The 15,060-nt window shown below is 39.2% G+C and overlaps 1 protein-coding gene across 1 annotated transcript in view; it reads left to right on the top strand.

Annotated features, from left to right (window-relative positions):
• The window catches only part of CLCN1 (chloride voltage-gated channel 1), a 69,299-nt gene that overhangs the window by 43,393 nt on the left and 10,846 nt on the right, over positions 1-15,060 (top strand). Inside the window, exons 8-13 of the mRNA XM_069866216.1 lie at positions 2,834-2,959; positions 7,638-7,722; positions 10,224-10,325; positions 11,233-11,317; positions 11,720-11,869; positions 14,419-14,488. Coding sequence (XP_069722317.1) covers positions 2,834-2,959; positions 7,638-7,722; positions 10,224-10,325; positions 11,233-11,317; positions 11,720-11,869; positions 14,419-14,488 — 618 coding nt within the window. The remainder of the gene's footprint in view (positions 1-2,833; positions 2,960-7,637; positions 7,723-10,223; positions 10,326-11,232; positions 11,318-11,719; positions 11,870-14,418; positions 14,489-15,060) is intronic.

Consider the following 15,060-nt stretch of genomic DNA (forward strand, 5'->3'; position numbering starts at 1 on the left):
TTGTCATATACAGTGCATGAGGTCTCCTGGATGTAGTGTTTTTAACATCACAGAGTGTTGACAGTGAGGGCCTCACTCATTTCTTTGCTTTCAGCATATTGCCATGTATTGCAATCAGCGGGTGCCAGGTTAAGTGGATTTATGGATTATATTATCTAGTGTTAGCTAAGCTAATCCTCACAAGATGCTCAAGCAGCTTAAAAATATTCCTACAAAGAGACCGTGGATTGAAGATGATACTAATAATGCAAGCACAGACAAATGACAAGAAAACGGCAAAGCTGACAGTTCTCCTACTCCTAGTACAGACTCTTGATCAGCCATACTACAAGGTACAAACAATCACCAGCTAATCAGATCTGATAAGAATTTGGGCAGAAAATCAAAATTATCAAAGGCTATTTCAGATATGGATTTACGTCCACTATTGTGAATGGTGAACCTCACCCTAAGTGTGTATTGTACTTTGAGCAGTTAGCTAATGGTGGTATGAAGCCATTAGAATTAGCAAGACATTTAAAAGTTAAGCATCCAGAACATGAAAACAAACTCCTACATTTTTTTCAGCACTGTTTCAAGCTATGTGGTATTCAATATTGTACTTTACAAAATTTCATTTAATGATAAATGTTTAGAAGCCTCCTTTGAGGCTTCTTGCTCCACAGGAAAAGACAAAAAGATACATATCACTGGAAAAGCACTTGTTTTTCCTGCCACAGTAAAAATAGCTGCAATAAACGGGTCCAGAGGAGAGCTACAAGGATGATAGAGGGCTGGAGCACCTCCTGTATGAGGACAGACTGAGAGAGTTGGAGCTGTTCAGCCTGGAGAAGAGATGGTTCCAAGGAGAATTTATAGCCATCTTCCAGTACCTGAAGGGGCTACAGGAAAGCTGGGGAGGGAGTTTTTGTAAAGGTTTGTAGTGATAGGATGAGGGACAATGGGTATAAACTGGAGAGGGACAGATTTAGAGTAGACATAAGGAGGAATTTCTTCCCTATGAGAGTGGTGAGGCACTGGCACAGGTTGCCCAGGGAAGCTGTGGCTGCCCCACCCCTGGAGGTGTTCAAGGCCAGGTTGGATGGGGCTTTGGGCAGCCTGATCCAATGGGAGGTGTCCCTGCCCATGGCAGGGGTGTTGGAACTGGATGATTTTTAATGTCCCTTCCAACCCAAACTATTCTATGATTCTGTAATACACGGAAAGCAATACGGCAGTAAACTGAAATGCATTCCTTTGTCAGCAAATGCTGATGGAAGAGACAGAAAACATTGCTGAAGGTTTGAAGAAACAAGCGTCAGCACAAATCACACAGAGTGAGAGGATTATTATGCAGCTGGATGAAAGTATTTGCTAAATTCTGTTTCAACAGTGAGATACATGAAGAACTACTTTCTGTGAGGAAAGATCTACCACAGAAGCTATGCTGTCAACAGTAAATTACTTCATTAATAAAAATATTTTATGGAAAAGTTGTGGATATGTAATGACCGGTGTAGTGGCTGATTTGACTGGCGTAAGAAAAGGATTGTGTGGCAAGACTACACAGATAGCACCCCACCTGAAATTCATTCACTGCGTTGTTCATATGCAAGGTATTGCTGCAAAGAAATGGAAGCCAGATATACACACAGTGCTACAGGTCTCATTGATGTGGTTAATTTCATAAATAATAAAAAGAAGACCATTAAACACTACAATCTTTACAATACTTTGCATTGAGATGGGTAGTTACCATGAAAATCCTTTGTACCATACAGACATTTGCTGGTTATCTTGTGGCAATGGACTTTTCAAAGAGTTGTTGATTTAAAGATCAGTTACACATTTTTCTTCCACAAAAAGACAAGTGTTCTGAAAGTGCTGCTTTTCTGTAATGACATGCCTCTGTCAGGAGCAGGCTACCTAGCAGTTATTTCTGAAAAAATAAACTTGATATATCCCTTCAAGGTGAAGCTGATGTTCAAACGGGGTCAGAAAGTAACTGCTTTTCTAAAGAAACTTGTGGAAGTTTTGTGAATTTGTTGCCAAATACAATCTAAGTAAGGTGTGTCGCTTACGAAAATTCTCATACACATACTCTTAAGAAACTCAGAAACAGAAAATTCTAACCTGTTTAAAAATCTTTCAGATGAAGAGTTTCAGTGGGGTTTGAACAAAGATACAAAAATTGTTAAAGATACAAAATTTCAACACTTTCTTATTAGTTTGCAAGAACAACTGATTGACATCAGGGAAGATGGAAATTTGCCATCCAAATTTCAACAAAAATCTTTGCAGAAGTGATGGATGGGATTGAAAAATGAGTATCATGATTTAGTCATCAGAGTCAAAGATGTATTTCTTGCATTTGGATTTATGTGTATTTGCCTGAGATCTTTTCAGCCATGACAGCCATTAACACCAAGTGTTAAAAAAAAACTGAACAAAGAATCAGACCTTTGGATCACTGTATCACAAAGTGTTAAACCAAGATTTTCAAAAATCAATATCAATATTTTTAGTAAGAACAAAAAATTTTGTTCCATTAATAAAGAAAACACATTCTTTCCAAAAATTTCGTTTATTTCACCTTTACCTCATCCTTTTTAACCTCAATTTCTGTACATGTTCTATATTGTATGTAATGTCTTCGTACAGTACAACATGTATATAATTTTTTACTAAATACACATATAGTGGGGGGTACGTGCTAAAAAATCTTTTACTGGTAGGGGTACATAATCAAAGAATTGAGGAGACCGCTGCTCTAGAAGACTATTTAGAAGCCTCTCTCATGTTTCCAACATAACGCTTCTGATTCTAACTTTGCTCCTTTTCCAACTCTTTCTAGGGGTCCTTTTCAGCATTGAGGTCACTTCCACCTATTTTGCTGTGCGCAATTATTGGAGAGGTTTCTTTGCAGCTACCTTTAGTGCCTTCATTTTCCGAGTCCTTGCTGTTTGGAACAAGGATGCAGGTAAGCTAAGACCCATTCCTACTCTCTTTGCACAAAAGTTGCTCTAGTATTTTATTATTTTCCATCTTTCCCAAAACCACAACCTTGTATGGTGCTTAAAACTTCTGCCATCACATATGACTTCCAACAGTACTGAAGGAAAGAGAAAAGGAAGTGTCTTATGTCATCAATCATATAACCCAACTTATTACTAGATGTGCTGGGGAGATGACTGAAAAATTACTGAGTATGAGTCCTCAGCAAGTAAGAGTGCCCCTGAGGCGGGATATTTACCTCTACTCAGCATAAATATCAAGGCTGCAAACACAGAGATGGGAAACCAACATAGAAGATGTAATACATACTACAGAGGATGAAGCTGTGATCTGCTGGAAATGACATGGTCATCTCTTGACTAGAAGCATAAAAAACAAATAGTCTAGAAAACTGAGAAAATAGAATGATTAGGAGACCACAGGTTTGGTTGGACTGATGGTCCTGAAAAAATAACTGTCTTAAGTAACCAAAAAGCATGAGTGCAACATATGTGCAGACAGATACAGCACAGGACAAGCTTGTTCAGGAGAGCATTTCAGAATGCTGTGGGAATGAAGTTCCATCTGATGCAGAAGGCTGCCATTTCTTTGCAAATTTCTAGCTTATAATGTCTTTATCTTTTACTCTGACAGTTTATTCTTACTGTTTTATTGATCTGAGCTCCATATAGACAGTTCTCTTACTTAAAACTGCTGTGACTTATGTCTCTCTTAACTTCACAGGGCTGGATTTTTTTTGTTGTAAAACATTGTTTGGCTTGGATATTCTCATGGATATAGAAAGTGACTACACTTTCAATTTCAGTGTAGGAAGTGAGTACCTCTTTCTTTGTGAAACACTGTCTCTTCTTGTGGGGTATTCAACCATCATATTTGTCACAATAAACATGCCCTTCTGTTCCTTCCCAAGAAAAATATAAGAAATTGAAAGAACGATGACAGGAGATAATCTCCTATCCTTCACTTTATCGACTCTAGCTCTCTTGCTGATCTTCCAAATCACCAGAAGTTAGCTTAATCCTGAAACATCCTAACTACTATCACTTCTTCAAAATCATCCAGGGAGCTTTAACACCCGCATTAATGGCTCCTTATGTTCTGCTTCACTGCCTGGGTTAAACAGTTCCATGATACAATTGTCCATGAAATATAGTTCTCCTTCATAGTGCTGAATTTTCTTTGTCTGTGTGGCCAGTCTCCTTGTCCTTGTATTACTGAGCTAGAAACTTTTGTCATAAGTGATTTTATGGTCTTTTATTATGCCTGCTCTAACTTACCTTTCATGTTGTTTCTTGCTCATTTCCTTCTGAAATATGTTTGGTCTTTTCAGTCTTTTTTTGTGTAAGGTTTCTTCTTAGGCCCCCTCTCTGATGTCAAAATCTCTGAAGTCTTGTCTACTCCCAGAAGTCACGCTCTCAGTAGATAAGCAGATGTCTTTGTGCTAGTTTCCTGCAAGAAAGCCTTTGTATAAGGCAGAGTGGAGGAAACTGCTTCCTTTGATGTGCACTATGTGCAGCTAGCTGTATTGTTCACGTGGAACAGGTAAACTATTGCAAATTCATACGTAATATGTGAACTAACTTTTCTGCCTAGGTAAGCATTGGCAAACTTATTCCTGAATATTCCAGATAAAATGATCACAGTTCCAAGCAGGGGTTGCTATTACATGGGTCTGTTGGAAGTCATTACAATATTGCAATTGCAATACTGTGCACAATAATGCCATTTTCACGTAGCTTCTGCACATTTCTAGCAGCTGCGGTTAGGAAAAAGATAAAAAGACGATTTTCTTAGAACTATCTACACTGTTCCAAGTCTCTTTCTTCAAATACTGTTGTTAAACTAGAATCCTTTCTAGTGTATCAGTAATCTTGCCCCAATGTATAACTTTTCATTCATGAATATAGGACATTGCCTTTTTTATGCAGTCCTCTCTGCTTCCAATGAGGATCAGTATCACATGCAGATTTTGCCATCTTCCACAGCATATTCTGAATCATAGGATCATAGATTTAGTTTGGAAGAGACCCCTGGAGCTGTCTGCTCCAAATTCCTGCTTACAGCAGGGACAACTTACCACTGCCTCTCTGCACATTTGTTCCAGTGCTGATCCACCTTCCCCAAAAGAAGCATTTGCTCATTACATGTAGGCAAAATTTTCTTGTTGAAAGTTGGCCATTGTTCCTTTTTCTTTCACTCTGTCTCTAACACTTCCTCGTGAAGGAGGGGAGACTGCTCTTTGAACATGATTGGACCTCTCATTTCCAGGCTGAGTAGAGATCTAGTTACTGCAGCTTCTTCCCGTGGCCATGCACTGGACCATCTTGAGGCTCACCACTAGACTCTCTCCAGTTTCCTAACATTTCACGTGTACTGGGTTTTCTAGATGCAGCTTCATCAGTTCACAGGAAATAATCACCCCACACTGGTTGTGCTTTTGTTGATGTTGCCTAGTATGTGTTTTCACTGCCACAAGGGCACATAGTAATAAGCATCATATCCACCAATGCCCATGCACATGAGAGCAGAGATTTTCCTGTTCACTATGCCCTCAGGCTGTACTGAAACACCTTCCATTCCAGGTGCAGGACTAAATATTTATCTTTGTTGAATTTAGGATGTTTCTACTGGTCCACTCTTCTGGTTTGTGGAGGTCACTCTGAGTGAAGCCCTCCAGGTGACAAACCATCACCCCCTCCCACCTACCCAGTTCAGTATGCTCACTGGTGAGTGAGTTCCATCCTGTCATCTAGGACCTTGATGCAGATGTGAAACAGAATCAACACCAATATTGACTTCTGAAGAAATCCATTCAACACCACAGGGCCTGAAGACAGCAATTACCAACTCCTGCTACATGTGTACAATGATGTGTATCATTACATGTGTGACATGATAAACTCACATTTTTTCTCTCTGAGCTAGTTTCTGATCCATGATGTTTTTTCCTTTTGCTGATTGATCAGTGGACCTCTATAGGAGGCTTTGCAGCCTCATGTTGCACCTCTTAATAATCTAAATAAATACCATTACGTTTAATCTGGTTTTATTGTTTTGTTAAAAAAAAAATCCACATCACATATTTTTTATTCATTTGAATGATCTTACTGTGCTTTTTATTTGGCTTTGAAGTTTATAATAGACATTTCTAGGGTTGTGCTTGCTTTTCAAATCTATACGTATCTGACCAGTTTTTCAGGTGCTAAGGCGGACCTCTCTTTGCACTTCACCATGTTGTCCACATCCTTCTTAAAAAGAGACGCTGCCCATTGGCTTCCCGTCAGTCCCTGGAAGCCCTGATGCCAATTAGAGAAAGTGAATTATTATTTTATATAGCTCATCCACCTCATTCCTAATCTGCTTCAGATCTCTATGACTTTTAAGTCCACAACTTGTTTAACGCCTCTTTTATTGTCATTTTTTACCTCCTGGCTGCATCATTGCTGCAAGGAAGCAGCAAATAGAGAAGCAATCACAGGGTGGACAGATGCAAATAAGTTGTATAGCATTTCACCAAACCTCTTTTATTCTTTAGACCCACAAAATATTTGCTGGCTTCTGGGTACTTTGCACCATTACCTGTATTTTCCAAATATCATCTCTCTGGCTGGCTGCAACAAGTTAGGCTCCTGTTTGCTAATCTTGGAACACTGGTGTTCTGCAATTTGCAGAATTTCTGTTTTACCATGTCCTGAGCCTTCATCTTATTTTCCACAGTGTTTTACACCTTATTTTCATCCTGTTCCTTCTGATCATTTCTACATATGTCTCAGTGTTATTTTAAAGTTGAAAACTTTTAAAATTAGACTTTGCCATTAGTTAGACTTTCTAATTTCTTTTAACTCCTTTTGACTTTCACCCTGTAAGAGCGAGACAGCTACTCTAAACTACTACAATTTGTGTCTAGTAGCCTGGCCATTTAGTTTCAGGATGGCTTAGTCACTCAGGAAAGAGAATGAAGATAGGTGAGATAAATCTTTCTGTAGAAATCCCTTTTCATCTTGTGCTAGTAAAGAGGGAACCTGGGAAGACTCAGACTAAGTGCTGTGACTGTTTCCTTTTCCTCTGGTCATGTTTCCACCCTGTGGCAAAACTCTTTGAAAGTTCACCCTACTATACTTGTTAATGTACTGTTATTTAGTGACTTGGACTATCTGTTTCCTAAAACTAAATTGAGATGATCTCATTCTTGGGCTAGTCTAACATAAAAAAGAATTTTGCAGATAGAACATCAGAGAGGATCTGAGTTTTGTTTCTAGTGACCCAGCTTCTCCAGATATGTAAGAATTGCCTGCCTGGGCAAAGAGAGTTTTCAGAGTCAGTGAGTGTAGCGGGAAGAGATTTACTTTCTAGAGAATAAATGGTAGAAGTAAGAAAAGAAAACATTTTAAAAATCTGGGATTGTAACTGAAAATATATATAGATGCTCTGAAAACAAACCTATTCCATCTAGAATGCTAGGGTTGCAAGTGCTCAAAAATAGACACTACTAATATGAGAGCAGTCTGCCAATTTGTAATATTGTATATAGTGTCACGAACCATGTATAAATTAGTTCCCTTGTCCCTATCTCTAGCTTTTATGGCATTTAATTTCTCAACTAATTTTTCTCTTTCTTTCTCTACCTTTTTTTTCTTTTACAGTTACCATCACAGCCCTGTTCAGAACAAACTTTCGCATGGATTTCCCCTTTGATCTGCAAGAGTTGCCAGCATTTGCTGTAATAGGGTAAGTGCCCAAGAACTTGTCTCCTTGCTCTACAAAGGTTATCATGAGAGTTCTGTTTGGAATTCTTTTGCAAAATGCTTACGTACATCTCTTTCAGGTATTTTTATTGTCACAAAAAAAGCCTCCGCTTGCTGGGATTCCTTCTTCAGAAATGGTGACTGTGTAGCACAATGGATAAAGAAGGAAATGTGGATATTATCAAGCTGCTTGTTGTTTCCTTTCCACATATCTTTTTCAGAAATTAAATTTAAGTTGGTCTAGTTTCTGGCTATAGATTTTCTGCATAGTCCTTTAACTGTTTTGGTAGCATCCCCAAATGATCTGACCCAACAAGTACCAAATCTCCACTTGACAAAAATGGGACAAAAGATTTAACCAGGAAGTTTCCCATTACAAGGTCAGAATGGTTATCCTTTTCAAGAGAGGTTAGTACACTCAACATAGTGGCAAGGGTAACTGAACTGTAATTGAATTCAGTGAGAACAAAGGGTAATTTTTTAATATGAGTGTCAGTTTGGGGGATTTTTATGGAGATACATAAACTGGTTTCATTTGTGGAGGAAATTCTGGGAAATGAAGGAACGAACTTAATGAGAAGAGAACTGGAAAGTACTAGAAGGAACAGAGTGTGGCATTGCTATGAGGAAATGGCTTAGAGCTTGAGAGAAATTTCAGGGAAATCACTGCTGAGCAGTAGTGAAGGGAATATACTGTAGGAACAAATACCTTGCTAGCACTGTGAACATGTCCTGTTGCAAGATCTGGATCCAAGACCAGAAATATATTTGGGGTTTTTCCAGCTGCTCTTAGTGGGCTGCCCTCATATTCATTTACTTGAATATGAACTTGGGTGTGATTCTTCGAAGACATCAGATGTTTTGAAAATCTATGAAAACAGAGGAGCTTTTGCTAGTAATATGTATGCAAGTTGGCTTTCTCCTTAAATTGACTTGGCTGCTGAATGCAGGGGAATCTATTTGTTTAGACTGGCAAGGAAAAAGGTAATCTTTACAATTCACAACTGATAGAATGCAAGACTTCTTGTCATTGTGTTTTGAACAGAGTTGGAAGAGCTAGGTCTTTTTCAGTACTGCACGAAGGCTAGGAAAGGAGTATAAGATGACTGTGAAATGCTTTCAAATGCTTGCTGTCCAACACAGTATTTTAAAAAAACATGCAAAACCTAAAGACCTAGGTAGTCTTGGATAAAGTCCTGATACCAGCTTGGATTGTTCCAAGTTGTCTTCACATAAAATCCCAAAGCTGAACTCTCCTTCTATCCAATACATTTCTTCTCTCTCAGATAGGACAACTAAACTGGTCATCTATCACTATCACCAGCTAGACCTTGTTCTTCTGAGTCAGCAAATGTTATTAGTTTGCAAGTTATATGCAGGAGAAGCCCTTCTATTTTATTGAAAAGTTGATAGGCAGGAATGGAGGGATCTATTTTTTAATATAAATTCTTATAAAGAAAGTCAGTTTGCTGTGCAGCCCTTAGGCTTGTATTGTCTGAGAGACTGGTCTATTTTAACAGTAGTGCTAAGCAGTGCCAGCTTAAAATACGGAAGAGAAGCTTATTGGACATGTTTGTCTGTGAACAGCTTTATATTTAGTTTAAACTTGTTTCTACGCAGTTTTTAAGTGATCAGGCAGGATTTTTTCAACATACAACTTTTTTAGCAAGCTAAATTAATCTCTGAATGAGATTGGGCGTAAGCCTGTATAACAACGGATAGTTCCATTGGTTTTAAAAATTGGTAGAATGAATATGTTATCTCTTTACCCTCAGAATTCTGTGAGTTAATTATTTGCCACATAAAATAATACTGCCCTTCACCAATTCTAAATCCACTCTTTTTTCATTTTTTATTTCACATCTGAGTATTAGACACTATTTATCAAGGTCTCAGTAAGCTACAGAGCGTAAGGATCTATGCCAGTTAGAGCGTTCGAACTTTTTGGATTTATTAGGACTAGGAACATAGACCCAAGTGGATAGGATCATAGAGGTGACACATTCTGCTTTAGGCACAAGAGATGCTATTACTTTTGTTATTTGATGCAGATGTATAATCTTGCTCAGAGTTAAACTTCCTTCATTTTTATTATTTCCTGTCCCAGCCTGATGAGTAAGTTCTGACAATACTGGTCTTTGCTCAGTTGCTCTTCACCAGTTGCTCTTCCCCACTGAGATCTGTCAGTCCCTTTTTATAGATTATTTTATAGATTTCTATTGATGAGATTTCCTCCTCGAAGCAAAAGAAATTTTAGGTGGTAAAATGGTAGTGTGTGTCACAAAGAGATTCAACATAATTTCTTCCCTTTCATCGGGGAGTCAATGTCTTCAGGTGAGTTGCTGTAGGAGTAACGCTCTAAGTGACCTTTAAAAGACTTCATAAACAGCTGAAGATGAAAAACACTTAAACTTGTTTTCTTGGTTGATGGTTTGTGTACTGTCTGTTGTTTGGTGTGATTTTATTTCTTTTTCTCCACTTTAGGATATGTTCTGGATTCCTTGGAGCATTTTTTGTTTATCTCAATCGCCAAGTGGTCCTATGTATCCGGCGTCATACAGCTCTGAACAAGTTTCTTACCAAACAGTGAGTGCCTTTGAAAATACTCTCTTTAGGGACCAAATTTTCATCTCCTACTGGCATTGAATAGTAACAAATGCTTTTTGGAAGCTAGTAGAACTATTTCATGTGTAAGATAGTAAAAATATGAGAAATTCAAATTATATGAGAGTAAGATATCTGCAGACATCAACAGAATTTGTTCTGCACTGGATTTTCTTCTTGATCAGCCCCAACAGTTTCAGGTAACTCCTTGATTTAGAAGGGAGCCTCTAATGCTTATTAAGAGGACAAGGGAAATTACTGACTGGAGAGAAAATGTTTTTAATTAGAAAAGCACTTCTTAGTGCCCATGAAGAGTACCCAGAAATCCATCCTGGCATTGGACAAAACAGTAGGAAAACACAGATGGCTTCAGCCTGCTGTCCAGCCTTGCCCCACTGGCACAGCACAGTTAGACCCAGTGGCCACCAAGGACACCTTCCAAAAAAATGTGACAGTCAGCAGTTCAAAGGAAAGAAAAGCAGTTTTTCTTGTAAGAATTAACGCAATGTGGGATACATTAGGAAACATTGCTTGGGGGATGAAGAATTGAGACTGGCATAATCAGGACAAATGGAGGAGGTGCTAGCTTTTGACATTGTAAATACAGAGCCCCTCCCAGCGTATTGAAGTTTGTGCAGCTTGTACATCCCTCTCTCACTCCATCCCTCCCATTACATTAATTCTGATGGGAAAAATAGCTTTGCTGATAGTTGGACTCTATCAACAATGATGATCAATCAAGCAAGGCATTAAATTGTCAGTAACAGAACTCAAAAGCAACGGATACAGATGTGGCAGAGAGCTTTCACAGAACTAGTATTCAAAGTACTGACATTAGTGCTATAATAAAAGAATGTAAGGTGATATTTTAATAAACCTTTCTTTTCAGCCGCCTCGTATACCCTGGGGTTATAACCTTCCTTATAGCAACTGTGACCTTTCCTCCTGGATTTGGGCAGTTCATGGCAGGAGAGGTGAGTGGGGTGTGTATTTCCAAGTCTGTGCAATTCCGCAGAACAGTCTCACCTTATCCTGTGCACCAGTAACCTTATGTCATGGAAAGCAGAAGAAAGATTTTGGAGGAGTTTGGACTGAGGATGGACTATATTCTGAGACTCGTGATCTCTGCTACCTCCTTCATACAAAACTATATAAACTCCTAAGCAAGTAATAAAGAAGATGCTATCTCATGTGTAAAAGCAGTTATACTTTCACCAGTTCAGGTAACGTCTCGTCTCTCTTCCTGAAGACTGAAAATGTGAATTGACTCATAATTATGAATCACCAAAGTAAAAATGTCTTCCACTGTCTTGGAACAGAGGTGCAATATTTAGTTCATCTAATCTCATGGTTCATGCCTGTTTTTTCCTGTTTAGTTGATGCCACGGGAAGCCATCAGCTCTCTCTTTGATAACTATACCTGGGCAAAATACACAGGGGACCCTCAGATCCTAGGGAAATCTGCTGCCTGGATCCATCCTAAAGTCAGTGTCTTCGTCATCATCCTGCTTTTCTTCCTTGTTAAGGTAGGAAACCCAGCTCACCATAACCCTTCTCCACTCAGAGTGAATGTTTAGATCCTTTGTAAAATAGTTTGTGAACTACTAATGAGAAGTTGCTCAGGACTGAATGAAGCACTCCAACTGGAACAGGTTCTTAACAATCTTTTGATATGATGTTTGCCCACCTTGAATGCAAGATTACCAAAACTATTAGTGCCATTCATATGGGTCATCTTTCTCATGCATCCTGCTGAACAACCTTTGGTAGCTACTGTGTAGTATTGGTAGAGAGGACTACATCAGGAAAGAATTCTCAGTGCCACAAAACCAAATAATTGAGTAAAAAGCTCTCAGATAATTTGTATTTGGTCTAAATAGACTCTGGTACAGTCTAGCTGGTATTCCTAACTACAGATAAGAGAAAAATAAGAATATACAAGCACAATTTATAGTTACTTGAGGGTCAAGGATTTGCTAGCAATGACATAACTTGATGGAGAAATGCAGCTAAAATCAGTTTTGCCCACTTCTTGGAAAGCAACAGCACATTTAATGTTCTGAGATGACAGGGTCTGTGGAAGTAGCAACTGTTTAGCATCTGAAAGGGTCAGCTGTGTAACTGACACATGTCAGAGCAAGAGAAGAGATTTGAAGGAACAAAACATTATATTCCAGTGCTCAAAATACAAGTAGCGATGAAGAGGTTTTCCTAAGCTAAGGGTGGGTGGACGGTTAAAAATATCATTTAATTGGTGATAATTTTTTTGTTGCAAAGGAGAAAAAGAGCTGAGGCTACCTTGCAATATCAGCTGAGCATTTCAGTAGTTCAGGAATGGACATCAATGATTGATTGACACAGCTGATTCCACCTAGAGTAAAACACTACATCAAATTTCTAACAGGCAGTTAAGAGTTCTGCTTCTGTGATAATTCTGATTATAGTGTACCAAGCAGATGAGGTCTTAATTACTTAAATAAAAGAAGGATGGGTTACATGGTGTATCCTGAGTCCATGTGTTCTCCTTTGGAAGAGCTATATCCTTAGACACTAGGTTTATTGGCCTTCTCCCATTAAGTAAACACTTTCTCAACTCGCTAAATAACTGCTCTAAGCATATCTATTTTCTTCTAGATATATTCGGAGTTGGGATAGACCTCATTAAAAAACAAACTGCTGTTTCAGTGCTGGGCAAATACTTGACCTGATGCTCCATTGCACTATAGTCTCAGTTCTCAGCTGTGGCTTGGATTTGGTACTGCGAAGACAGACCTTGGTTAGAAGTACTCCAGTGCTGCAACTTGCAGGCCTCTATAGCCAGCCAGGAACTTCTTGTCTGGAATATTTGAATAGTTTATGGAAGGAAGAACAATAGCCAGTATCAAATTGATGGTCTAACCCATCCTCACAGCATGTTCCTCTACCATGAGGTGAGAAACGTGGTTGTGCTGGTAATCTGTTACCTTTGTAGAGGGCTGGCTAAATGGTAGGCTATATCTTGGCTTCATTTTCCCTTTTATTCCAACCACCCTTTGAGAACTACAGCAGAAAAGCTGTCTTGGGCCTCTCCCTAAACTGACTCTCTACAGATTATTATCTCATCTGTCTACAACTACAACCATGTCAGCAGAGGCATCACCTTCTTAGCAGTGGACCTCAAACAGGAAGGATTGCCCTCTCTGAGGGAGAATATGGTCCCAAAATATCTGAAAGCATTGGTCTTTTTGTGTTGGACCGTGGTTGTCTCCTATGGATGATACTGCTGCACCAAGGGACAAGTTTTTGAGACAGCAACACTTTCGGTGTTTCCATCAACTGTGGAAATCTCTTGTCATGTTGCCTGATAAAGTCTGAGCATATTGCCCTTTGAGGTGTTAGTAAGATTAGGCTGTTGACTCCAGGATAAGTCTATACATGCTGGACTAAGTCAGAATTTGAATAGGTCTTAGTAGTACCAGGACAGATTTTATCATTTCCCCCAACATAATGATAGGAAAAGAGGCAGCAGATACAAGCGAAAATAAAGGAAACCTATGATAGTTGGGAATTCAGGAAAAATTCTCCCTTGAATATGTGTCAGCAGTGGCACAAATGCCCAGAAATGCTGGGGAATCTCCACCCTTCAAGATGTTCAGAACTCAGCTGACCCTGAGCAACCTGATCTAACTTAGGAATTAGCCCCTCTGGAAGCAGGGAGCTGGGGGAGAAACACTGAGATCTTTCTTTTGACAACCTTGTTCTATGAAAAGCTAAGCTTTCTGGAGCAGTAGGAAATCTCAGCTTCTGAGATCCAAGGCAAAGGACTTCTCATGTTCATTCAACCCCTCAGTGATTTAGCTTCCCTGCAACCACAGCTGTCACCCAGAGGTCCTATGTGTCAGTGTTGGCATGTCGCCAGGGTTCCTCCAGCTCCCTTTCACACCCCACAGCCTCTTTACGCTTCCCTTTTTGGCTGAACTGCCAGATCCCTCAGAAAATGTTTCCTCACAGATTCACAGGCTAGGCAGTAGAGTGGGGCTGCAGGAAATGCTGTTGCTGCTCAGTAACAACTCTGCACCCTCTGCCTCTGTTCCAGTTCTGCATGGCTGTCATTGCTACCACGATGCCCATCCCCTGTGGAGGATTTATGCCTGTATTTGTTCTCGGTGAGTTTCAATTTTGTGTTGCAGCATACAGGTCTGACAAATAGAGAGGGAAAATAAAAGACATTTTATACATATTCAATAGGTTTCTTCTGGTGGATGAGGAGTCATCACTTGATGTCTATGGCAAGCTCAGTTAACTGTCTGTATAACAGCCTCTGAGTCTCCGTTTTTGTTATTTTCCCACCCCTAAATCCAAGTTCTGAGGAGGAAGTCCCTGTCCTTTTACATTAAGAAAGCCACAATATGGGGAGGCATTCTGAGCCATGGCCTTCTAATTTCTCTGCCTTTTTATGCACAGAAAAACTTTCATCTTATAGTTATTAGTAGTTGTTCCTTTTGCCCCGAAAGCAAACTCAAAGAGATAGCTTCAAAACTAACACCTGCAATGTAATGCACCACTAGTCATTTCTTTTGACTGACATATAGTAACATAAGGGAGTTTATTGGGTTTTAAGTGGTTTTACCTGCATGGACAAAAAAATAAAAAGAATATATTGTGACATTAAGAAAGACAGGCTATTTTAGACTAAAGTATACAAGTTCATGACATTGAGCATAAAGTACCCACAGCT

This window comes from Phaenicophaeus curvirostris, chromosome 1, assembly GCF_032191515.1.
Source record: "Phaenicophaeus curvirostris isolate KB17595 chromosome 1, BPBGC_Pcur_1.0, whole genome shotgun sequence".
NCBI lineage: Eukaryota > Metazoa > Chordata > Aves > Cuculiformes > Cuculidae > Phaenicophaeus > Phaenicophaeus curvirostris.